General features: G+C 46.0%; 1 protein-coding gene across 8 annotated transcripts in view; it reads left to right on the plus strand.

Annotated features, from left to right (window-relative positions):
- Positions 1-18,320, plus strand: part of LOC127008353 (kinesin-like protein KIF2A) — a 70,905-nt gene extending 52,585 nt beyond the window's left edge. For 4 of the 8 annotated variants that reach the window (XM_050880263.1, XM_050880258.1, XM_050880266.1 and 1 more), the window contains exons 2-16: positions 132-226; positions 1,345-1,422; positions 4,001-4,240; positions 8,868-8,925; positions 9,373-9,522; positions 10,234-10,411; positions 10,734-10,828; positions 11,264-11,525; positions 12,173-12,419; positions 12,956-13,156; positions 13,286-13,418; positions 13,522-13,732; positions 13,880-14,012; positions 14,268-14,442; positions 14,856-18,320. In XM_050880263.1, coding sequence (XP_050736220.1) covers positions 132-226; positions 1,345-1,422; positions 4,001-4,240; positions 8,868-8,925; positions 9,373-9,522; positions 10,234-10,411; positions 10,734-10,828; positions 11,264-11,525; positions 12,173-12,419; positions 12,956-13,156; positions 13,286-13,418; positions 13,522-13,732; positions 13,880-14,012; positions 14,268-14,442; positions 14,856-14,986 — 2,387 coding nt within the window. In that variant the 3' untranslated portion in view covers positions 14,987-18,320. The remainder of the gene's footprint in view (positions 1-131; positions 227-1,344; positions 1,423-4,000; positions 4,241-8,867; positions 8,926-9,372; positions 9,523-10,233; positions 10,412-10,733; positions 10,829-11,263; positions 11,526-12,172; positions 12,420-12,955; positions 13,157-13,285; positions 13,419-13,521; positions 13,733-13,879; positions 14,013-14,267; positions 14,443-14,855) is intronic. The other 4 variants (XM_050880259.1, XM_050880261.1, XM_050880260.1 and 1 more) reach the window with 4 other exon arrangements.
- The last annotated feature ends 2,561 nt before the right edge of the window (positions 18,321-20,881 follow it).

Here is a 20,881-nt window from a genome sequence, read left to right on the forward strand (position 1 = left end):
ATCACCACGCACCCAGCAGATCCCCTCACCATATTCCTGTCATTACCATCACCATCACTACTCTCATTATTACCAACACCAACAACCCATCATGTATTTCTCACTAACCCGTACCTCTTTATCTCCCTCAGGTCGCGTCCACTCGGCCACAGTTTCCGCCGTCAACCCCGCGGCCCGCAGCGTGACCGTCGAGTGGTTTGAGAAGGGGGAGACCAAGGGAAAGGAGGTGAGTGGGCGGTGTGGGGGTCTTGGGAACATAGGGAGTGGTTTGTTATTGTAGTTGAAAGGGAGAGAGAGAGAGAGAGAGAGAGAGAGAGAGAGAGAGAGAGAGAGAGAGGAAGAGGGAAGGAAGGAAGGAGGAGGCAAGAGAAGATGGGAGAGGAAGAAGGAAAAGAGGAAGAAGAAGAAGAAAAAGAGAAAGAAAAATGAAGAAAATGAAACGAATGAAGAAAAAAAGAAGAGAGAGAGAGAGAGAGAGAGAGAGAGAGAGAGAGAGAGAGAGAGAGAGAGAGAGAGAGAGAGAGAATAATAATAATAATAACAACAATAATAATCTAATGTTTGTCACACTTCTATCATATAATTAACCTCATTTTTAACCCTTTTGTCTGTCAACATAAAAAATAAAAAAAACTTAATAACTTCACACACATAATTTTACCCCACATCATTTCCCCGTAACCTGACCCGGATGTGTTTGACCTTTTGTGACCTTACCTCACCTCACCTCGCCTCGACCTTTCTCCCTCTCTCGGCTTTGCATGGAGACGGGAGTGTTTGTGTCAAGAGAACGCGGAGGTGACTCATTTCTTATATTCCCTCCTCACTCACTGCCCCCCTTTCACAGTTATTCACGTTCACGCACTCCTTAACTCATTTGCTACCCTCATTCATCTTGGTCGTAATTCACACTTATTCACTCACGTTATCACTCACCCATTCAATCATTCACATGCATTCACTTAATCTACTCTTAATATATTGTTTTCGTAATTTATGTCCGGTTAAGGAACGGAGCGAAGGAGGGTAGAAAGACAGATTTGACGCACGATAATAGCGAAAAACATAAGAACACAAGAACGTAAGGAGTCTACAAGAGGCCAGTTGACCTACACAAGGCAGCTCCTGGAATCCTAACCCCACCTTACCTCACTATCCATGAATTTATCCAACCTCTTCTTGACTGTATCTATGGTATTGGCACCCACGACATGACGGGAAGGACTGAAGGATAGTTAGATAGATGCAAAGATAATAGAGAATGCATTTATGTATGTATGTATGATTTTGTCGATAAACTGCAATACTAATCTCAGTGTCACTCATTCGCTCCCGCTGTTTCAGATTGACTTCGATGCAGTCTTCGCTCTCAACCCAGACCTCGCCCCACAAGACCAGAATGCTATGCCTCCGCCTAAGCTGGTGAGTGAATCTTCCTCTTCCTCCTCCTCCTCCTCTTCCCTCACACACTCACACCCTCTACCCCCCCACGTGCTTACCCTCCCACCTACCTCACCCCCCACACCCAGTTCCACCCACCCTCACCCTCTCCACCACCTCCTAAGGCTCTTCTCTTCACTGTGGAGTTGTTGATAGCGGCCACACTTAGTTGACACACCCACTCACCCCACCAGGCATGTTGTAAACGGCTTAGTTTCGCCCCATGTCACTACTGTTGGCGCCCCTCGACCCCCCCTCTTGCCCTGCCCTTCCCTGCCCCCACCCTTTCTCTCCCTGCTCTTTCCCTCGCCTTCCCTTTCCCCCCTCTTTCTCTTATCTCCCTTCCCTCACCCTTTACTTTCTCAGTCTCCCCTTTTTCCCTTTCTTCCCTTCCCCAACCTTTCTCTTCTCTCCCTCTCCCCTCCCACTTTCCCTCCCTTCCCTTAACTTCCCCCATCCTTTCTCTTCTTTCCCTCTCTCCTCATTTTTCCCTTCCCTCACCCTTTCTTTTCTCCGTCTCCCTTCCTTTTTCCCTTCCCTTCCCCCACCCTTTCTCCTCTCCCTCTTTCCCTTCCCTTCCCATCCTTTCCCTGCCCTGCCCTTCCCCTCACCCTTTCTCTTCTCTCCCTCCTCTTCCCTTCCCTTCCTCCCATCCTTTATCTTATCTAGTAATGTCCTCCTTTCCCTACCTCCCCTTCTTCAGTTCTCCACCTCCTCCTCCTCCTCCTCCTCCTCTCTAGTTTCCTTTTCATCCCATCTTTGTTCCAGGTTATCTTTTGTCCCCTCACCGTCTTAATCTCCCTCCCCTCCCCTCCCCTCCCCACACATCCCCCTCCTCCCCTCCCTTCTTCCCTCTCCCTCCCCCTCCAAAATGCACTCACTATAGCACTCACCACAAGACACACGCACGCACGCACGCATGTAGTCTTACCCCCCCTCCCCTCCCATTTGTGTTGTGGATTGGTATGGATGAATAGAAGTGGATAGTGGTGGTTAGGTGGTTAGTGGAAGAAGGAAGAGTTGGTTGAAGAAGGGGTTAAAGGTTGTGGTTAGTTGTTAGTGGAATGAGAAGTGGTAGGTTGGTTGATAGGATGAATTTGGTTGTATTGGGTGAGGGATGAGAAGGGAAGGATGCTGTGTGTGTGTGTGTGTGTGTGTGTGTGTGTGTGTGTGTGTTCCCTGCATCCGTTCTCTCCTTTCCTCCCCTTTCCCTTTTACCTCCTTTCCTCCCCTTTCCCTTTTACCTCCTTTCCTCCCTTACTTGTTTTACCCTCCCTCTTTTTTTCCCCACTTTCATTTCATTCCCTTCCCATCCCCTCATTCACACCCCAAAATTTCTTCCCCTCATCCCCTTCCTTCGTACTCTCAAGTGACTAATTTCTTCTCTTCCCCTTCACTCATTCCCTCCCCTCTGTGCATCTTCATAGTAGGGGAATGGCGGTGGGGAGTGGGGAGGAAGGGAGGGCTTGGAGTGGCAGTCTTGTGGTGGTGGTGTTTGACTCTCCTCCCCACCAAACAGGGCTGTCTCTGTTACTCTGCTCCCCCTCCTTCTTCCCCCTCTTCTCCCCACTTATCACAGCCTCCTACTCCCCACCATCCTTTCTCCTCCAATCTGTCTCCTCTCCCCTCTCCTCTCCTCCCCTTCCATTCCCTTCCCTTTCTTTCTGTCCTGTGTTTAACCTTTCACCCATCTGTCTCCCTTCCCCACCCAACCCTTCCCTTCCTCTCATTTCCCTTCCCTTCCCTACCCCACCCCTTCCCCTCCTCTCCCTTTCCTTCCCCACCCCTTCCCCTTCGAACCCTTCCCTTCCCCTTCCAACCCTTCCCCTCCTCTCCCCATCCTTCCCCTTCTCTCCCTTCCCTTCCTCTCCCTTCCCCACCCCTTCCCTTCCCCATCATGCCCTGCCACGTGCCCCTAGTGTGTGTGTGTGTGTGTGTGTGTGTGTGTGTGTTAGCCAGAGCAGGAAACAAAAATAGATAGTTGGGATTTTTTTTTCCTTCAGATATAGAGGTTATACGTCTTTTATATATATAGTAATAGTGTAGTTTGTTTAGTTAATTGTATTTTATTATTTATTTATTTTATTTTTTTCAAGCTGTGGGATGGTGTAGTGTATGTAGGTTGTCTGTGGTGATGTTAGTGGTGATGTGGTGATGACAGAGGAGGAGGAGGAGCATGGGGTGGTGGGGGGTGGTTGTGGAGGGTGGTGGGTGACCTGCACGGTGTGTTGGTGGTGGTGATGGTGATGATCAGGGTGGTGGTGATGGTGGCTCGTGGTGAATGAATCTATGGTATGTTTGTTTGTCTGTTTCTTTGTAAAGGGGTGTGGGAGGGGGGCATGTGGTTATGTGTGTGTGCGTGCGTGCGTTGGTCCGTCGTCCCTCCTGTAGCAGCGGACGTAGAGTTTGTAGCGCAGCACTGCTCAGCGTAGCGGCCTAGTGGTGTGTGCACAGTACCTCATGGGGTGTGGGAGGTGGTGTCCCTGTAGTGCCGCGCCCCCTCAGTGTAGCGCTGGGCCCCCGCACCCTGCCTCCCCCTGCTAGTCTCCCTGCACCTCAGGACGACGAAGATGAAGAGTCCAGCTTGTCCGAGGCTGATCTGAGTGACTACGTGTCCGGTCTCAACGTTGGGCGCATGGCCAGGGGTTCCGGCCGCCTTCTGAGGTCCTCCCGCACACACAGCAACGTGCCCGCCGCCGCCCACCACCCTCTCAGACCTCCATCCGCCCACACATCCCACTTGCCCCGCCCGCCCGGGCACCAGGTGGCCCGATCACAGTCCGCCTCCAGACTCTCCATGGTACGCCAGACACCCTCCCCCCCTCCCAGCCTGCTGCCTCCCCCGCCTCCGCTCAGTCCCCCGCCCCAGGCCAGGCCACACCCCCAGGGAGGTGGTCTGTGGGTGGGAGGTCGCCCCCTTTCCTGCATGCCCCGCCCTCACCATGCACGCGCTTCAGTAGACCAAGCTTTGTGTGTCCTAACCCTGGGCCGGCCGCATCTGGCCCCGCCTCACTAACTGGCCCTCAGTGGCCCTTGCCTTACAGGAAAATAATATAGAATTGACATTTCCTTTCTCTGCTTGAATTTTACTTTCAGATCTTATGAGAGAATTAGAGTGTAGACTGTCAGGTGTTTGTGTGTGTGTGTGTGTGATAATTTAAAAATGAGTGCGTGCCTTTCATTCATTCTGTCTCTCCCTGTTGTGTGTGGCTGTGTGAGCGATGGTCCAGCGAGTGAGGGGCTGCAGGGAGGTGTTTCCAGGGTGCAGGGAGGCTGCCTCCATGGTGACTCACTGGGGGGTGGGGGGTCTGGGTCTGGTCTGCTGATGCCTTGTGTGATAGTGCTTGCTGTGCTCCTGATAGGTGGTGGATATGGCTGTTATGACCAAACCTGCTGTCCTATGTGTCTGTATTACAAACCTGATTGATGTGCTGCTCCCAGTATTACTAATTCGCTGCAAAACATTGGTTAAAAGTGTTCTAACGAGCTTTTGGGAAAACATGCAATTGGTGAAAGAAATTACTTCAATGTTTACTAACCTTTCAAAGCTTTACAAACCAGATGTTGTCACACGTTCCAGACAGTTTAGGTCAGGCAATGAGTCACTGCTTTGTTGCCTTGGTCCTCCCTGTGTTAGCCTGGCAGTGTTACCCAATGCTCGAGTCACCCCGGCTGATCCACTCACTCCCAAGATATGTTGTCCCCACCCCCCACCTGGCTCCCTCTGCCCGTTGAGGCCACACTCAGTGCCGTTCTCACCTGCCTGTCCCTTGCACGCAGCGCCCCGAAGAACAAGCTGGTGTGCACAGGTGTCCTTGTTGGGGCAGCCTTGCCAGCCAGGCCTTGGCTTCAGAATCGCAGGAGTTTTTTATCGCTGTTTTATTTTACTGTTGACTTGGTTACTTGTTATGTATATATGGACACACTGGTGTTAGGTAGAGCAGCAGTCTACTCTTAATTCAGTTTCTGGAGGACGCTGGATATTAACATTAAGTGACAGATTGGAGTGAAACAAAACTGTGGCTCGGAATGTGAATTAAGCTGCCTCTTAACACCGGACCAGCTGGTAGAGGACTCAGTGACTCCAACAGGCACCATAAATTCTAAATATCAAAGAACACGTAGTCCAGTGGCAACATGGCTTACTCAATGCTAAGAATTATTTTATATGAAACATTTGGTCAAGGGATAAGTCATTGCATTCATATGAATTGATTTGTCGGTAAAGTTTGTCAGCATAGTCTGGTGTTTGAGTACTGACCATTTCCTCCCCAGCCTTGGCAAGATCCAGGAATCAGCATCTCCAGAACAAAGTAGTCAATAGCTAATGTCTTGCACCCCTGTAGTATCTGTAGGCGCCCTCATTGCGTGCTATCCTTTCCACTCTTTGAGGTCTTGGTGTAACGTTAGGCAGTCATTTTTTGGTATTTCTTGCTTCTTATGTCAGGAAGTTATTCTAACCAGGCTAGCCGTCATGTATTACTTGTGCATTCACCAATTGGCTTACCATAAGACTTTAGCGTGTAATGAATAACCCTCAATGGCCCTCTTAATGCACAAGTCCCTCTCCCCCACCTCCATGCGAACCAGGATGATGATGGTGATGATGATGTGGATGATGATGTGGATGATGATGATGAAGCTGTAAGTAAACACACTACAGTTACCGTGCTCTGTGTCCGTCCTCGGTGTGTCCCTTGTCATGGTTCTTGGTATGCCGAGATTCACGCCACACATGTCTCCCCGGTGTGGTGGCCTCAGCACCCTCTCGCCCCCCATGGATATTGTTGAACATTCCCTTAACCCGGTAGCAGCGACGGGCCAATTTTGTGGCTTTACCGTGTAGTAGCGACGGGCCAATTTTGTGCCGTGATATAAACCCCCTGAAAAAGATGATACATAATCTGATCACAAATGCTTTGATGTGTATTATGAAATGGTTTGTGTGAGGGGTGATTTTTTCTCTATTTTTCTCGCTTAGAGGGACCATTAAGAAACATGATCCCCGCTGCTACCGGGTTAAGGGGCTATTACACTGGGCAAGTTTTCCGTGGATCTTCAGTCAAACCACGATTTCTGCTAGCGTGATTCTCATTTGTCTTGTTATTGCTGCTGATGATGATGGTGAGTAATACCGTCGTCCTTCAGTGAAATCTACCGTAGCTTTGGGAGATAGTGGACACGTCAGAAAACCATGGAAATATGAGAACCACGCCAGCGGAAATCGTGGTTTGACTGAAGATCTACGGAAAATTTGCGCAGTGTAATAGCTGCTTTACGTCCAGATGATGTGCCTTGTTTTGGAAGGTGTCATGCCAGTGAGGGAGGTGCCTTGAGGCCACCCCTCCCCCTCCCTGTCCTCGTCCCTTACCAGTCTGGTCACTAGTGTCTTGCCCTGCCCCTTCATGCCCGGCCCCTCCACACAGTTACTACCACCACCCTGACCTCCCCCACATGTTTGTCATCAAAACCACATTTATTACTACATCAAGGTATTGTGAGATGTATAGGCATGTCAGGAAAAAAATATTATTATTATTATTATTATTATTATTATTATTATTATTATTATTATCACTGAAAAATTTGGTCTGCCTTAGCATGAGTGGAACCCTGAAGTAATGTAACAAGGTGTCTTCTGTGTCAGCCCCAGACATTGCCCACCAGCCAGATGCCTGCTCTCATGTGACAAGATTTGCATCACTGCCTTGTTAAAATCACTATGTCCCAGCACCTGTGTAGTCTAGTGGTTGGCATGGCTAGCTAATGAATCCACGGACTTGGGTTCGATCCCAGCCAGGGCAGTCAGCCAACACAACATGCAATTGTTTATCCTTCTGTTCAGCAAGGTTGATCAGCGGGTGCCTGGGAAAACCTGGGAAGCTAAATTTGGTTACCCAGATGCCACACTTGCCTCGTGTTCCGGAGTAATTGGCTCTTACCCACTACAGGCTTAATAGTTAATGAGACTGATGGTACACCAACTCATGCATAGCTTAGCATATATTCCCCCTGTTACAAGTACAGCCATGACAGGCAAACACTGGCGAGCCCCACCTTGGCAAGGGACTTTTCTTGTGTCGTCTGATCAGAGGCTCAAGTCACACCCAAGTACTGGTGACCTGCTCTTTAGTTGCTATTGTGTAACGTCAAATGTTGGCACTTGAAATATTTGGGAAGTGTTCCATCTTCCCAACCTGTGTGTGTCAGGAAATCTGTCCTCACCTACATAGCCTTTATCAATAAGTTCATCTGCCTTGCTTCCTGGCCACCTGATGTTGAGGCACCTTGCTTTTGTCCGTGTTATTTCAGGGTTTCGATGCATTATGTTCGTTATTTTGTCCTAGATGCTAATACATAGTAGACTGTACACCAGCCTCAGCAGTGCACAAGAAGCTTTGGTAGCAAAGCTGGCTGGATCAAGACAAGGATGAATTGCTTACCAGCAGTGAGCCAGGCCTGCCTAGCATTGTCTTGTCCTTGACTGAATAAAAGTTGTATTGTTATTGCAGGAAGCAGGTTGAATGAGTGTAGTGTTTGGGTCATTGAGGGGTGAATAGTGTTACCGGTGGGCTGTTGTGTGTCCGTGCTCCAACACATGAATGTCTAAATAGGGATACTAAGAACTCTTACTTGCCCTTCTTTTTATAGCCTGTCAATGCATTCCTTGTGAACTTTAATCTGAAGGGTTTACAGCTGCCCTTTCTGCTATGATCATAAGTTTTTGAAATGTTTTTTTAATAACTATTCCCTAACAATAACTTACTTAGTCTTTTTACTGTGTGCTGATGTATAATCTGTAGTTGGCTGTGAATGGTGGGTTTCAGAACTAGAGATTTTTACTAGACTAATGAGAAGCTTCATTCAGCTCATCGGGGCTGTTGCTGCAATTCACAGGGTCCAGCGTGTTTTGTCACGTTCGGGGTTTTAGTATATCATGTTTCTCTAACCTAGATGTTCCGTCCTTCTTTGTGCTCTGTAAAGTAATGGTTGTGTAGAGTAACGTAGTGTAAAAACTTTGTGTCTTGTGCATGACTAACACCACTAACACAATAACATTACAATATATTACAGTCCATCGTCTCCTGTCCTGCATCTGTGAACATTAAGCAATCCCACCACAGTGTTATCAATGCATTCATTTTCAGCCTCTCGGGTAGATTTTGTTTACATATTGACCTGTTGATAAGTTTTCCTCTACGATAACATTACAAACTATATAACAATCCACCATATCTTGTCTGGCATCTGTAAACATTTAGCAATCCCACAAGTGTTATAAACTTCTCACATTCATTTTCAGCCTCTCTGGTAGATTTGACATACTGCCCTGATGATAAGTTTTCCCAGACGTGCTTAGTGGCGACGGGTATAGTGGTGGTGTGGTGTGGTGTGGTGTACTGACATTCTTCCCGGCCTCTCCACAGTACACGCGGCAGTCCCAAGTCCCTCAGTCTGCTTCGACTCCGGCCACAAGGAGCAAAGGTGAGGTCGCATGTTATTTTTGTTATTTATTTGTTATGTTTGTTATTTTACTGTATTTCTGATTTATTTGTTTACTTTTGTTTGTTTTTCTCTGGAGTCAGTAGTATTGGTGTTTTCATATTTAGTTAGATGATTGAAATAAAAAGAAAATGAAGGTGAGATACTATTTTCTTTATTTCATTTATTTATTTTATTTACTTTTTTTTCTGCTTATTCTATTGACTTTCTTATCTTTATTTGCTTATTATGTTTACTTTTTCATCTTTTCTTGCTCATTCTGTTTCTTTTTTTTTTTTTCTCATTTTATTTATTCTTTCCATCTTTTTTTATTTCCCAAGAATCAGCAACATTGACCTCACATTTGCCGCAACGTATGACCTTAACAACCAAAAAAAGGGGGCAGTGGTGGTGAATTCTTCCATTTATGTATTTGGCGACTGTTTGCAGATGCCTCCAGACCCCGCCCAAGCTACCTGGTCAAGCCGCCCCAGAATGGAGAGATCCGCTCCAACCTACAGAACAAGATCGGGCAGTCCCAGGCCAGGTCGACAGAAAACATCTCAACCTCCACTGTCAGCAAGGGATCTGTGCCTGCCTGTGAGTGCTGGGCGGGTGGGGAAGAGCCTGTGCTGTGCTTGTGCTGTGTTGGTGTTAAGAGAATGGCGAGGCTGAGGTGAAGGATTTTGAGAGAGTATTAGTGGTGATGTGTTTTGAAGGAGCTGAGTGTAAGGCAGTTCAGTGAGTGGATGATCTGAAATTTTATCTGTATTTTGATTTGATAATTTGCTGTGGCGGAAGAGAATTGCTAGATTGAGGTTAAGGATTTTTTGAGGGTAATGATGTTGAGGTGTTTTGAAGGAGCTGAGTGTAAGGCAGTTCAGTGAGTGGATGATGTGAAACTTTATCCGTATTTTTGATGAGACGGTTTGCAGTGCCGGAAGAGAATGGCTAGACTGAGGTTAATGGATTTTGAGAGAGTTATAGTGCCGAGGTATTTTGAAGAGAATGGCTAGACTGAGGTTAATGGATTTTGAGAGAGTTATAGTGCCGAGGTATTTTGAAGGAACCAAGAGCAATGCAGTTTATTTAGTGGTGAAAATATACGAAACTTAATCCGTTATCTGCTGACACCATTTGAATCACTTTTTGTCTATTTCTAAGTGTAGCTGCAGCCTGAGCTTTAAACTGCCCCTCCCTTTTTTTATGCCCCTTTTGAGCGCTGGGCATCTGCTTGTCGGTTTCATATGTGTTGTGTTGCCCAGGAGCCCATGTTGCCCTCTTACACCAGGACCCTCACTAACCCCCCAGCCATCCCGCCCGCAGCCCGCCGCCGCAGCAATGTGGTGAAGGAGGTAGATCGCATCCAGAAGAAGAGGGAGGAGCGGAGGAAGCAGCAGGCGGAGAAAAAGGAGGAGAAGGAGGCACTCATGAATCTGGACCCCGGCAACCCGCAGTGGGAGTTCCTTAACATGATCAGAGAATTCAGGTGAGGGACAGGGAAGGAGGAAGGAGGAAAATAAGACTTGCAGAATACTTGTGTCAAAGGTTTAGGTGCGTTTATCCTCTCCTTTTGTAGCAGGGAGGAAGATAGCATGTGTAGCAAAAGGTGAAGGCTAGTTAAATCTTTGTTGTGAAAATGAATACTTGGCGTCAAAGGCTTAGGTTCATTTATCCTCTCCTTTTGTCTTTTAGTAATTAGTCGTTTGTAGTCAGTAGTTATTAGTAGGTTAGGTTAGGGTAGGTGTGTGAGTTGCATATGAGAACTGCCAGCCCAGGAGGAACTTCAAACCCAATCCTCTTCCTTACAGGTCACAACTAGAGTTCCGCACACTGAAAGATGGAGACCCGCTGGAGGAGCACCAGATTACCGTGGCAGTCAGAAAAAGACCCCTGAATAAAAAAGGTAACACCCATCTTCATATAAATCCACAAGTCAAGTCCTGTCAGTCAGTACCTAATATGTGGTCAATGTGATTCTGTTTGATGAGTGATTGTTGACAGAGGTGTGGAGTCGGGAGTCCTTTATGATATTTGTGATGTTGTGTGGCTGGGTTCTTAATTTCCCCACCACTGTACTGCAGACGAAGGAAGGGCAAGGGGGGTAGAGTTGAGGTCGCTACCTTAAAATTTCTTGTTTAGGGGATAAATATCTGAAATTTTATCCATATTTTGATTTGACACTGCCGTTCTCTTAACCCGGTAGCAGCGACGGGCCAAAATTTTGCCATGATATAAACCCCCTAAAGTAGATGATGCATAAACTTATCACAAATGCGTTGATATATATTATGAAATGGTTTGCGTGAGTGATGATTTTTTTCTCATTTTTCGCACTTAGAGGGGCCTTCAAGAAACATGATCCCCGCAGCTACTGGGTTAACTCTATCCGACTCTACACCCCTGGTTGTCGCCGCGCCTAACGTGACCTCCCTTGCAGAGAATAGTAAGCGCGAGATTGACGTGATCACCATCCCTAAGAGGAACACCTTATACGTCCACGAGCCCCGCACCAAAGTCGACCTCACCAAGTACCTCGAGAACCAGAACTTCCGCTTTGACTATGCCTTCGACGAAACCTGTAACAACGAACTCGTCTACAAGTAAGTGCGCTGCTTGTCGAGCCCCGGGAACTTATTTGTGCAAGGAATTGGTAGATCAGTTCTTTCATGGTGATCAAGAGGCTTTTGTTAGTGTTGTCAGACGCTAACACCTCTCACGTCAACTATATCCAAAGGTCAAAAGGAGATCAATTGGGTTATCATATATTCTTTTAGGTTCATAGTACAGTTTAAGGGTCAAACTACCACCATGGTCATGAAACTACCCATGGAAATGCCCACAACTCCTACAAAAACTGTGTCAAATATGTCTGCTTGGGTGTCGAAATGTTTAAGGATATGACCCTTCAAGTTTTATGTGGTACTAAACTTGTTACGTATTTTTGTCATAGTGTAAAGCGGGGTTCCAAGGAGCAGGTGCTGGGTGAGAGTATGAGCACCGTTGTCATGTTATCGTACTCAGAGCATCTTATTTTCTGGCTTCTGACTCATAATTATTGCCAAGGAGCACCAATAACTAACCATTTTAATGATAACTGTATTATGAAGCCAGTTATTGGAGTGGAGGAGACAATTTTGGGTTGACGATCGACAAATACAAGAGGCTGAGTATGACAATCTGGCAACGATGCGTATGAGTCCAGGTCTTAGCAGGGGGGCGTGTGCTTACCAATGTTCCTCTGTTCCAGATACACAGCGAGACCTCTAGTTCAGACCATCTTTGAGGGTGGCATGGCAACCTGTTTTGCCTACGGTCAGACCGGCTCAGGCAAGACACACACCATGGGGGGTGACTTCCAGGGCAAGAACCAGGACTGTGCAAAGGGAATTTATGCTATGGTGGCCAAAGACGTGTTTATCTACATTAAGAACCCAAAGTATAGAAATCTTAACCTACAAATCTCTGCTAGCTTTTTTGAAATTTATGGTGGTAAGGTGAGTATTGCCATTGGTTTCTGCCTTTGTTCTTGCATACAAATAAGTTGAGGTGATTCTTTAGGGGAAGGAGTGAAGAGTAGTTAGGAAGGAATGCTAATGACCGGTGAGGCAGTGTATTGGCTTCGTGTTAGTGTTGTATCCATCCCGACACAAACTTTAGAATTCCAGATGATACAAACAAAATCATAGGTCCATAGATAATCCCCAACCTCAGCTAAACCCTCTACTCCTCTTCCTTAGGTTATAAACAAAATTGTACGTTTAAATATATATGTGTGTGTGTGTGTGTGTTTGCTTTACAGCAAAGGAAATGGGGAAAAAAAAAAATAATAATAATCACTGCTCCTATTAAAAAGAGTTCAGAGGAGTGGCCGAAAGAGAGGTCAATTTCAGGAGATGGAGACAGAGAAACATTAGCTTTGTGTTGATATTGCATTCATCCTGACACAAACTTGAGTATTCCAATAAGAAAATCGTAGGAACGTAGATGGAGAATCCGAACATCTACCTCACCCTGTGCTCCTCTGCGTCAGGTTTTTGATCTGCTCAACAACAAGACGAAGCTTCGGGTGCTGGAGGACGGGAAGAACGTGGTGCAGGTGGTGGGGCTGCAGGAGAGGGCATGCGAGAGCGTGGACGACGTCCTCCGCCTCATCAGTCTCGGCTCCCAAGTGCGCACCTCCGGCCAAACCACCGCCAACAACCAGTCGTCGCGCTCCCATGCTGTCTTCCAGGTGCGTCAGTTCACTCTTGCCCTTCTCCCTTTGCATGCTTGGGTGGGGAGGGGATTGATCTTGGATTCTCTGTTATTGCTCATGTCTGGTAGTTAGTCCAGTCAGTCTTTTATGATTTTTTTTTTCCAGATAATTTTGAGAAACTTGGATAGAATAGAAAAGCAAGGCGACAAGGCGTATAAACTCCACGGCAAGTTCTCTCTCATTGACTTGGCGGGCAATGAGAGGGGAGCAGACACCTCCAGCGCCAACAGGCAGACCCGTAAGGCAGAACACAGGCTTGTTCTTAATCTGTTCATATTGTAATGATTGAAGGAAGTGTTCATTGTATATGTGGGTGCTCCAGTAAGTTGTTTCCTTGGCAGGCATGGAAGGGGCAGAGATCAACAAGTCCCTCCTGGCCCTGAAGGAGTGCATCCGTGCGCTGGGCCGCAAAGGAGCTCACCTTCCCTTCAGGGCTTCCAAGCTGACGCAGGTGCTCCGAGACTCCTTCATCGGGGACAAGAGCAAGACCTGCATGATTGCCATGATCTCCCCCGGCATGAACTGCTGTGAACACACGTTAAACACCCTCAGGTATGTCTTCTTTCAAGAGTTCTACCATATATGTCCCATAACATCTTGGTTGCTTCTATTTTATGAAGAAACCCTAATTCATTTGCCTTTTCATGTAAATAGTTGAGCATCTGGTTCTGTTTACATTGTGGTTTTCTCCTTTCCCAGGTATGCAGACAGGGTAAAGGAGTTGGGTCTCTCTGAAAGCACTGAGGACAATTACAAGTCCACGCCAATAGAGAAGGAACCTGACGAGAATGGCACCAACAATGTTGACTACTCCACTCTCTCTAACCTCAATGTGAGTCCTTGGCATTGGGTCTGCTCTGATGTATGTTTACCTGAGGTTCAATGAAAACAAAATCATAATATGGTATGACTGTTGATGTAAAGGTTAGTGGATAAAAAGGAAACAAATATATTAGGTACTGATAAACATATTCGCAAGGTGCACAGTAATTTTTATAACTGAGGAGCCATTGGAGTACATCACTGCAGTGAATGCTTCGGTGTATTTGAGAGGGGGCCTTCTTGTAACCTGTATTTTTCTTTGCAGGAAAATGAGATGAGTGCAGACCAGCAGGCCTTCCAAGTGGCCATGAGTGCAGTGCAGGAGGCTGAGGAGGAGGTGGTGGACCTGCACGGCCAGTACTTTGCCCACAGAGACAAGATGGACAAGATGCTCATCCCTCTGTACCAGATGACCAACGAAGTGGATTATGACGTGGACGGTGAGTGCCAGATTTCACACACTTGTGGTTGTTTATTTTGCTTCCCTTCACTTTGTATTTGGTTTTCTGTTTTGCATGTGTTAACCCGGTAGCAGCGACGGGCCAAATTTGTGGCTTTACCGTATAGCAGCGACGGGCCAAATTTGTGCCATGATATAAACCCCCAAAATAGATGATATATAATCTGATCACAAATGCTTTGATATATATTATGAAATGGTTTGTGCGAGGGGTGATTTTTCTCATTTTTCTCACTTGGTGGGTCCATTAAGAAACATGATCCCCGCTGCTACCGGGTTAAGTGAAGCTTTAGCTTGTCAATTTGGCCACAGTATTGAATTTGGGGAAGGGTGGAAGACCAGTGAATATCATAGTTACATGACAGTTCAGTGACAATGCTCCTTCCCTAACAGCCTATGCGCAGCAGCTTGGGGACGTGGTGTTGGAAAATCTGGAGTGGTGGAATCAGCTGAGGGACCGCGTGGTGAAGCTGCGCCACCAGCTGGAGGAAGAGGAGAAGCTGTCGCGTCGCCAGCACGTGTGAGCGTCGCCAAGGCTGCTGCTCGTGTGTTCGCGCACACGCTCGGATTACCAGTAGTCACAATTATAATATAACTATGCATCCTGTCGTTAGGATTATAAAACTCTAAAAAAAAAAATAAGTAATTCATGGCTTGCTTCATGTTTTTTCTCTGTTCAGTATAAAAGACAAGAAGCAACATCAGCAACAGCTTCAGTCTGGAAAGTGTTAATCATCCTTACCCTGTATAAGCTTGAACTACTACTACTACCGCCACCCTTGGACACCTTTAGGCATGGGAAGTGTACACCAGTGGCTGTGATAGCTGCCCCGCCACACACCCGGGCTAACCTAACTTGTACTAGACATAAAGCTACTATTAACACGGTGAGATCTCGTTAGCGTGTGCGAGCATCCCAGCCTTGACATAGACATCATATACAATGGGAACAAAAGTTTATTATTTTGGTAAACTAGATTAGGGTGTTTCATATCCAAGCTGCACTGATATTAGCCTTCTAGGATGAAAGATGTTATGTATTGCTGTTAGGTATGTTAATATATAATTTATTTCATATTAAAACCTTATTTTCTCTAGTTCATGGATATTTTGATTGGTCTTCACATTTCTTACTTTCATAATTGTAGAAAGACAAGACCCAGAGTGCCCCCAACACACGGGAATGACAGTACAGCTGACTTACATTGCACGTTGTAAGAGGCGTCTCACAGGGATGTAGTTCTTGCCAGCCAGGAGTTTGAGTTTGGTCCCTGTGAATGTTATCTAGATCATTCGTCCAAGTTGTCAAATGGACTTGTTTTGATCCCTTGCTCTGCCTGCGCGGGGAGAATAGGGCCTGCTGAAAGTGGCCTTGGTTAGGTATTTTTCCAAGAACAGAAGTAGTAGATATTTTGACCACACTTTATCCATGAATCCTGAAAGCTTTACATGGTGTACTCTTGCCAGTTTCCGTTTTCTCATGACTAAAGGTGGAACATGTAATACTTATGGCTTACTGTGGTACTAATATGTGATCCACTCCATTGGTGTAGTACTGTGATAGGCGCGCAGTCATCAGGGGGACAAAACACACACACTAATATACTCACGGACACCAGCTACAGACACTCGGGTTGTGAGAGAATCTAGATCTTGGTAATGAGTAGCGTGTTAGGCATTACAGCAAGAATAGCTCGGGTTTTTTCTTTACCAGTCTTGTTTTGTTTGGTTGCAGGGTTCTCATTCATATGATTCAAGTCCAGCTTAAGATTCCTGCCAAATACTCTGGAAGTATTGAGATTTTCCACTTTTGTGTTGCAGGATGTTTTTATATCTCTACCTGTCCTATGAAGTGAATGGATGGATGCAGTTACTATAGGTGTGAGTGAGTGTGTAAGGTCCTGCAGACTGGAGTGTTGAGGGGAGAGTTACATTGGCTGGTGGGATTCCTTAAAGCTGATGGATCAGGTTCAGCATGTGACTTCATGGCAGCCTGTCCAGGCGTGTACAGTGTGTGAGGTGAGCCAAGCCGTGTCCTTCACCAGAAAGGCTTTAAGTGTTCTGGCAGGGTTGTCTACCTAGTCAACACTTCTTTTTCACAGTTCCGTGGTATCTTGTGGGCCTCCCGAATCTGCTGGAATGTCTTTTTATTTTTTATTTTTTGTGAACTTTTCCAGCAAGAGCTTTAAGGATCTAAAGCCTATAACTATTTTCATTCGAGAAAGATGCTTTGTTTTCCTTCTGGAAGAGCTCAACCCTGAACACTTCAGGCCACAGGGTCTTGCACAGCATTGGGCCAGCACTTGTGGTGTGTCCTGGCCAGCAGTAGCCAGCCCACTTTACTGCAGGGGTCAGTAGGCTCATATTGTGATATTTATTAATATTAATAATGCTCGGATACATTAGGTCCTCAAGATTGTGCTCCTGTATTTTGTATTTATTAATAGGTAAGAGGGTAGCTGTAGGAACGAAATGTATGAAGTGCTCCATCAACTGTGTCTAATTTCCTTGTGCCGTGCATTGTTGCTGCTGACAAGACGTGACCCAACACAGCAAAACATTCTCTGGGAGGGAGGGGATTATTGGGATCGGGGAGGGGAGGTGTATCGTATGAGCAGCAAAATATGGATCCAAGCTATGCTAAAACTCAATTTGATGGAGGTGATATGCCTCGTCCAGGTGCAAGTACAGGTATCAGGCTTGGTGGCTCGTTCAGACCACAAGCCGTTTTCCACGACCTAATTGTGAATGTATTGAGGCAACTTCAGTCACTGCATTTTAATCTACTGTACTTGAAAACTGAAAATGACAGACTTTAGCACAGGTTGATCCAGCATCATCTGTCAAGTCCACTTCACAGAAAAACAAAACTGTCACCTTCGTTAAGGATTTGTGTACTTCCTGAGATTTCTGTCCATTGTGGCCGGAGGGAGGTGAGGAGTGGCCAGTTACTGTAATTGTTACAAATGGTGTTCAATGTCAGACTAACATTCCATATTTTATGAAAGAATAGCATATGCTTGTGAAATTCTGTCAGTCTGTTAGCATCAGTTCACCAGCCGGGCCCAGCGTCAGGTTTGGTGGCATAGTGTTGTTCCTTTTGTAGCCTAAATGCTAGCATCAAATAACTACCATAATCAAATCCACAAATTCGTCGAGGAGAGAATCTGTAGCCCCGTTGAACAGTGTCTAGAGAACAAATTGGCCTGATCCCTTTAGTTAATGATATGCTCTGTATCAGAGCTCCAGGGGCTCTGTTGAGGCAGCACCCACTGCTCTGTACATACTAATAGCCTGTAAAAAGTGTATTCAAATGTACTAAATCAATGCATCTGTCAATCCTACGGGATACACACAAGGCTTGTGGAAACACGTCATCTCACAACTTAAGTGTTCTCTACAAGTCTTGCTTCTGCTGTCCTTCAGTGTGCTTCACTTATATTTTACCCTTTTATTTATTTTCTTTAGGTGTCTTAACACAAACCTTTCCTAAGATAATTCCTTCAGACAAGCTTTACCTTAGTTAACTTATTTCCTCTGTGCTTGCCCTTGTCTGAGTGACTGGCATGAGGCATTGTTAGGTGCAGGTCAGCCACCTCTGTTTTCTTATAATGTCTGTCCACATCTTCGTACCACTGTTTGCAGGAAAGGTTTGAGTAAGAAAGAATATTGTAAATGGATTTTAATCATCAATGAAATCTGAACATTTTTACTCCAGCTTTTTTTACTTTCGGTTTTATTTGCCCTGTTATATACTTTTAGAAACTTCATTTAGAGGACACAGCATAGTAACCTGTAATTGTTGAATGTTGCAGATTCTGATGTTCTCATTTTAACATGAATAAAAGCACAACCTGACATTTTTTTTTTGTTCCTCGTGTCAGTGAAAGTTGGGTGTGCGATGGAGCTGTTGATCTCGGGCTGACAGAATGAGGCTGAATGTGTCTCCCAAACCTCATTCTGTGCAGTGTCCAGTTTGAGTTGGCTGGATGCATTTGGTGGTGGATGAGGGAGAGGAGTCAGAATGGAAGAGGGTGATGGGAGCGTAGATGGGGAATGGTCTGTATGGTGTTAGTGTAGATGGGGAATGGTCTGTATGGTGTTAGTGTGGGTGGGGAATGGTCTGTATGGTGTTAGTGTGGGTGGGGAATGGTCTGTATGGTGTTAGTGTGGGTGGGGAATGGTCTGTATGGTGTTAGTGTGGGTGGGGAATGGTCTGTATGGTGTTAGTGTGGGTGGGGAATGGTCTGTATGGTGTTAGTGTGGGTGGGGAATGGTCTGTATGGTGTTAGTGTGGGTGGGGAATGGTCTGTATGGTGTTAGTGTGGGTGGGGACTGGTCTGGATGGTGTTAGTGGGTGGGGAATGGTCTGTATGGTGTTAGTGTGGGTGGGGAATGGTCTGTATGGTGTTAGTGTGGGTGGGGAATGGTCTGTATGGTGTTAGAGTGGGTGGGGAATGGTCTGTATGGTGTTAGTGTGGGTGGGGAATGGTCTGTATGGTGTTAGAGTGGGTGGGGAATGGTCTGTATGGTGTTAGTGTGGGTGGGGAATGGTCTGTATGGTGTTAGAGTGGGTGGGGAATGGTCTGTATGGTGTTAGTGTGGGTGGGGAATGGTCTGTATGGTGTTAGTGTGGGTGGGGAATGGTCTGTATGGTGTTAGTGTGGGTGGGGAATGGTCTGTATGGTGTTAGTGTGGGTGGGGAATGGTCTGTATGGTGTTAGTGTGGGTGGGGAATGGTCTGTATGGTGTTAGTGTGGGTGGGGAATGGTCTGTATGGTGTTAGTGTGGGTGGGGAATGGTCTGTATGGTGTTAGTGTGGGTGGGGAATGGTCTGTATGGTGTTAGTGTGGGTGGGGAATGGTCTGTATGGTGTTAGTGTGGGTGGGGAATGGTCTGTATGGTGTTAGTGTGGGTGGGGAATGGTCTGTATGGTGTTAGTGTGGGTGGGGAATGGTCTGTATGGTGTTAGTGTGGGTGGGGAATGGTCTGTATGGTGTTAGTGTGGGTGGGGAATGGTCTGTATGGTGTTAGTGTGGGTGGGGAATGGTCTGTATGGTGTTAGTGTGGGTGGGGAATGGTCTGTATGGTGTTAGTGTGGGTGGGGAATGGTCTGTATGGTGTTAGTGTGGGTGGGGAATGGTCTGTATGGTGTTAGTGTGGGTGGGGAATGGTCTGTATGGTGTTAGTGTGGGTGGGGAATGGTCTGTATGGTGTTAGTGTGGGTGGGGAATGGTCTGTATGGTGTTAGTGTGGGTGGGGAATGGTCTGTATGGTGTTAATGTGGGTGGGGAATGGTCTGTATGGTGTTAGTGTGGGTGGGGAATGGTCTGTATGGTGTTAGTGTGGGTGGGGAATGGTCTGTATGGTGTTAGAGTGGGTGGGGAATGGTCTGTGTCATGGGGGGTCAACGGAGTGTAGGTTAGGAACGATCTACTATATAACTTTTAGATAACATAAATTGCATACAAGAAGCAACTGAAGGGCCAAAATTATATACGAGAAGCAATTAAGAGAAGGGGCTAAATTTATACCTACGAGAAGCGATTTAAAAGGCAACATTACATAATTATAAGCAACATAAGTAAAGTGCATAGAAAAACGAAGCTCATTGCATAGTGAATCCTAACTGCATAATGAAACATCTAATTGAAGAATAGAGAAGGATAGAACATAGGCGAGAAGAGAGGAAAAGGAAGAAGGGATAAGATATAAATTTGCTAGATGATTGATTGATTGCGTTAGTAATATCAAAATAATGGCGGAACGACATTCAATCAAAGTTACAGTTATAAAATTGTAGAACCGTTAATAACTGATGCGTTTTTGTAATAGTTAGGGGTCAAAAACTTGCTAACTAGGATGCTCTGAACTTGTGTAATCTCAGACCAAGACTTTTGTAGGCGTTTTAGGCATTTCCAGTGGTAGTTTAATGACCCTGGTAGTAGTATGACCCTTCCTCTATACCATGTATGTGAAAAAAAGTATTCGTAACAGCCCCATTAATCTCCTTTTCGGCATTTGGAAATTGTACGACAACTTGATAGCACTCGTGGGGAAACGTTACCAGATTGTCATACTCAGCCTATTATATGTTTACCGATTTCCGACCCCAAAACCTGGCTTCATATATAGCTATCAATGAAATGGTTAATAATTGGTGTGTCTTGGCAATAGTCATGGGTCAGAAACCGGTAAATACGATGATGAGTACGAGAACTTGGCAGCACTTGATGGGGAACGCTACCATATAAATTGTCATACTTAGCCTCTTATTTAGTTAACCGATTTCCGACCCCAAAGCTGACTTAATATATAGTTATCAACAAAATGGATAATAATTGGTGTTTCTTGGCAATAGTTACGGGTCAGAAACCGGTAAATACGATGTCTTGGTCTTGGTCTTGGTAGTTGTCCGA

This window comes from Eriocheir sinensis, chromosome 37 (genome assembly GCF_024679095.1).
Source record: "Eriocheir sinensis breed Jianghai 21 chromosome 37, ASM2467909v1, whole genome shotgun sequence".
Lineage (NCBI taxonomy): Eukaryota > Metazoa > Arthropoda > Malacostraca > Decapoda > Varunidae > Eriocheir > Eriocheir sinensis.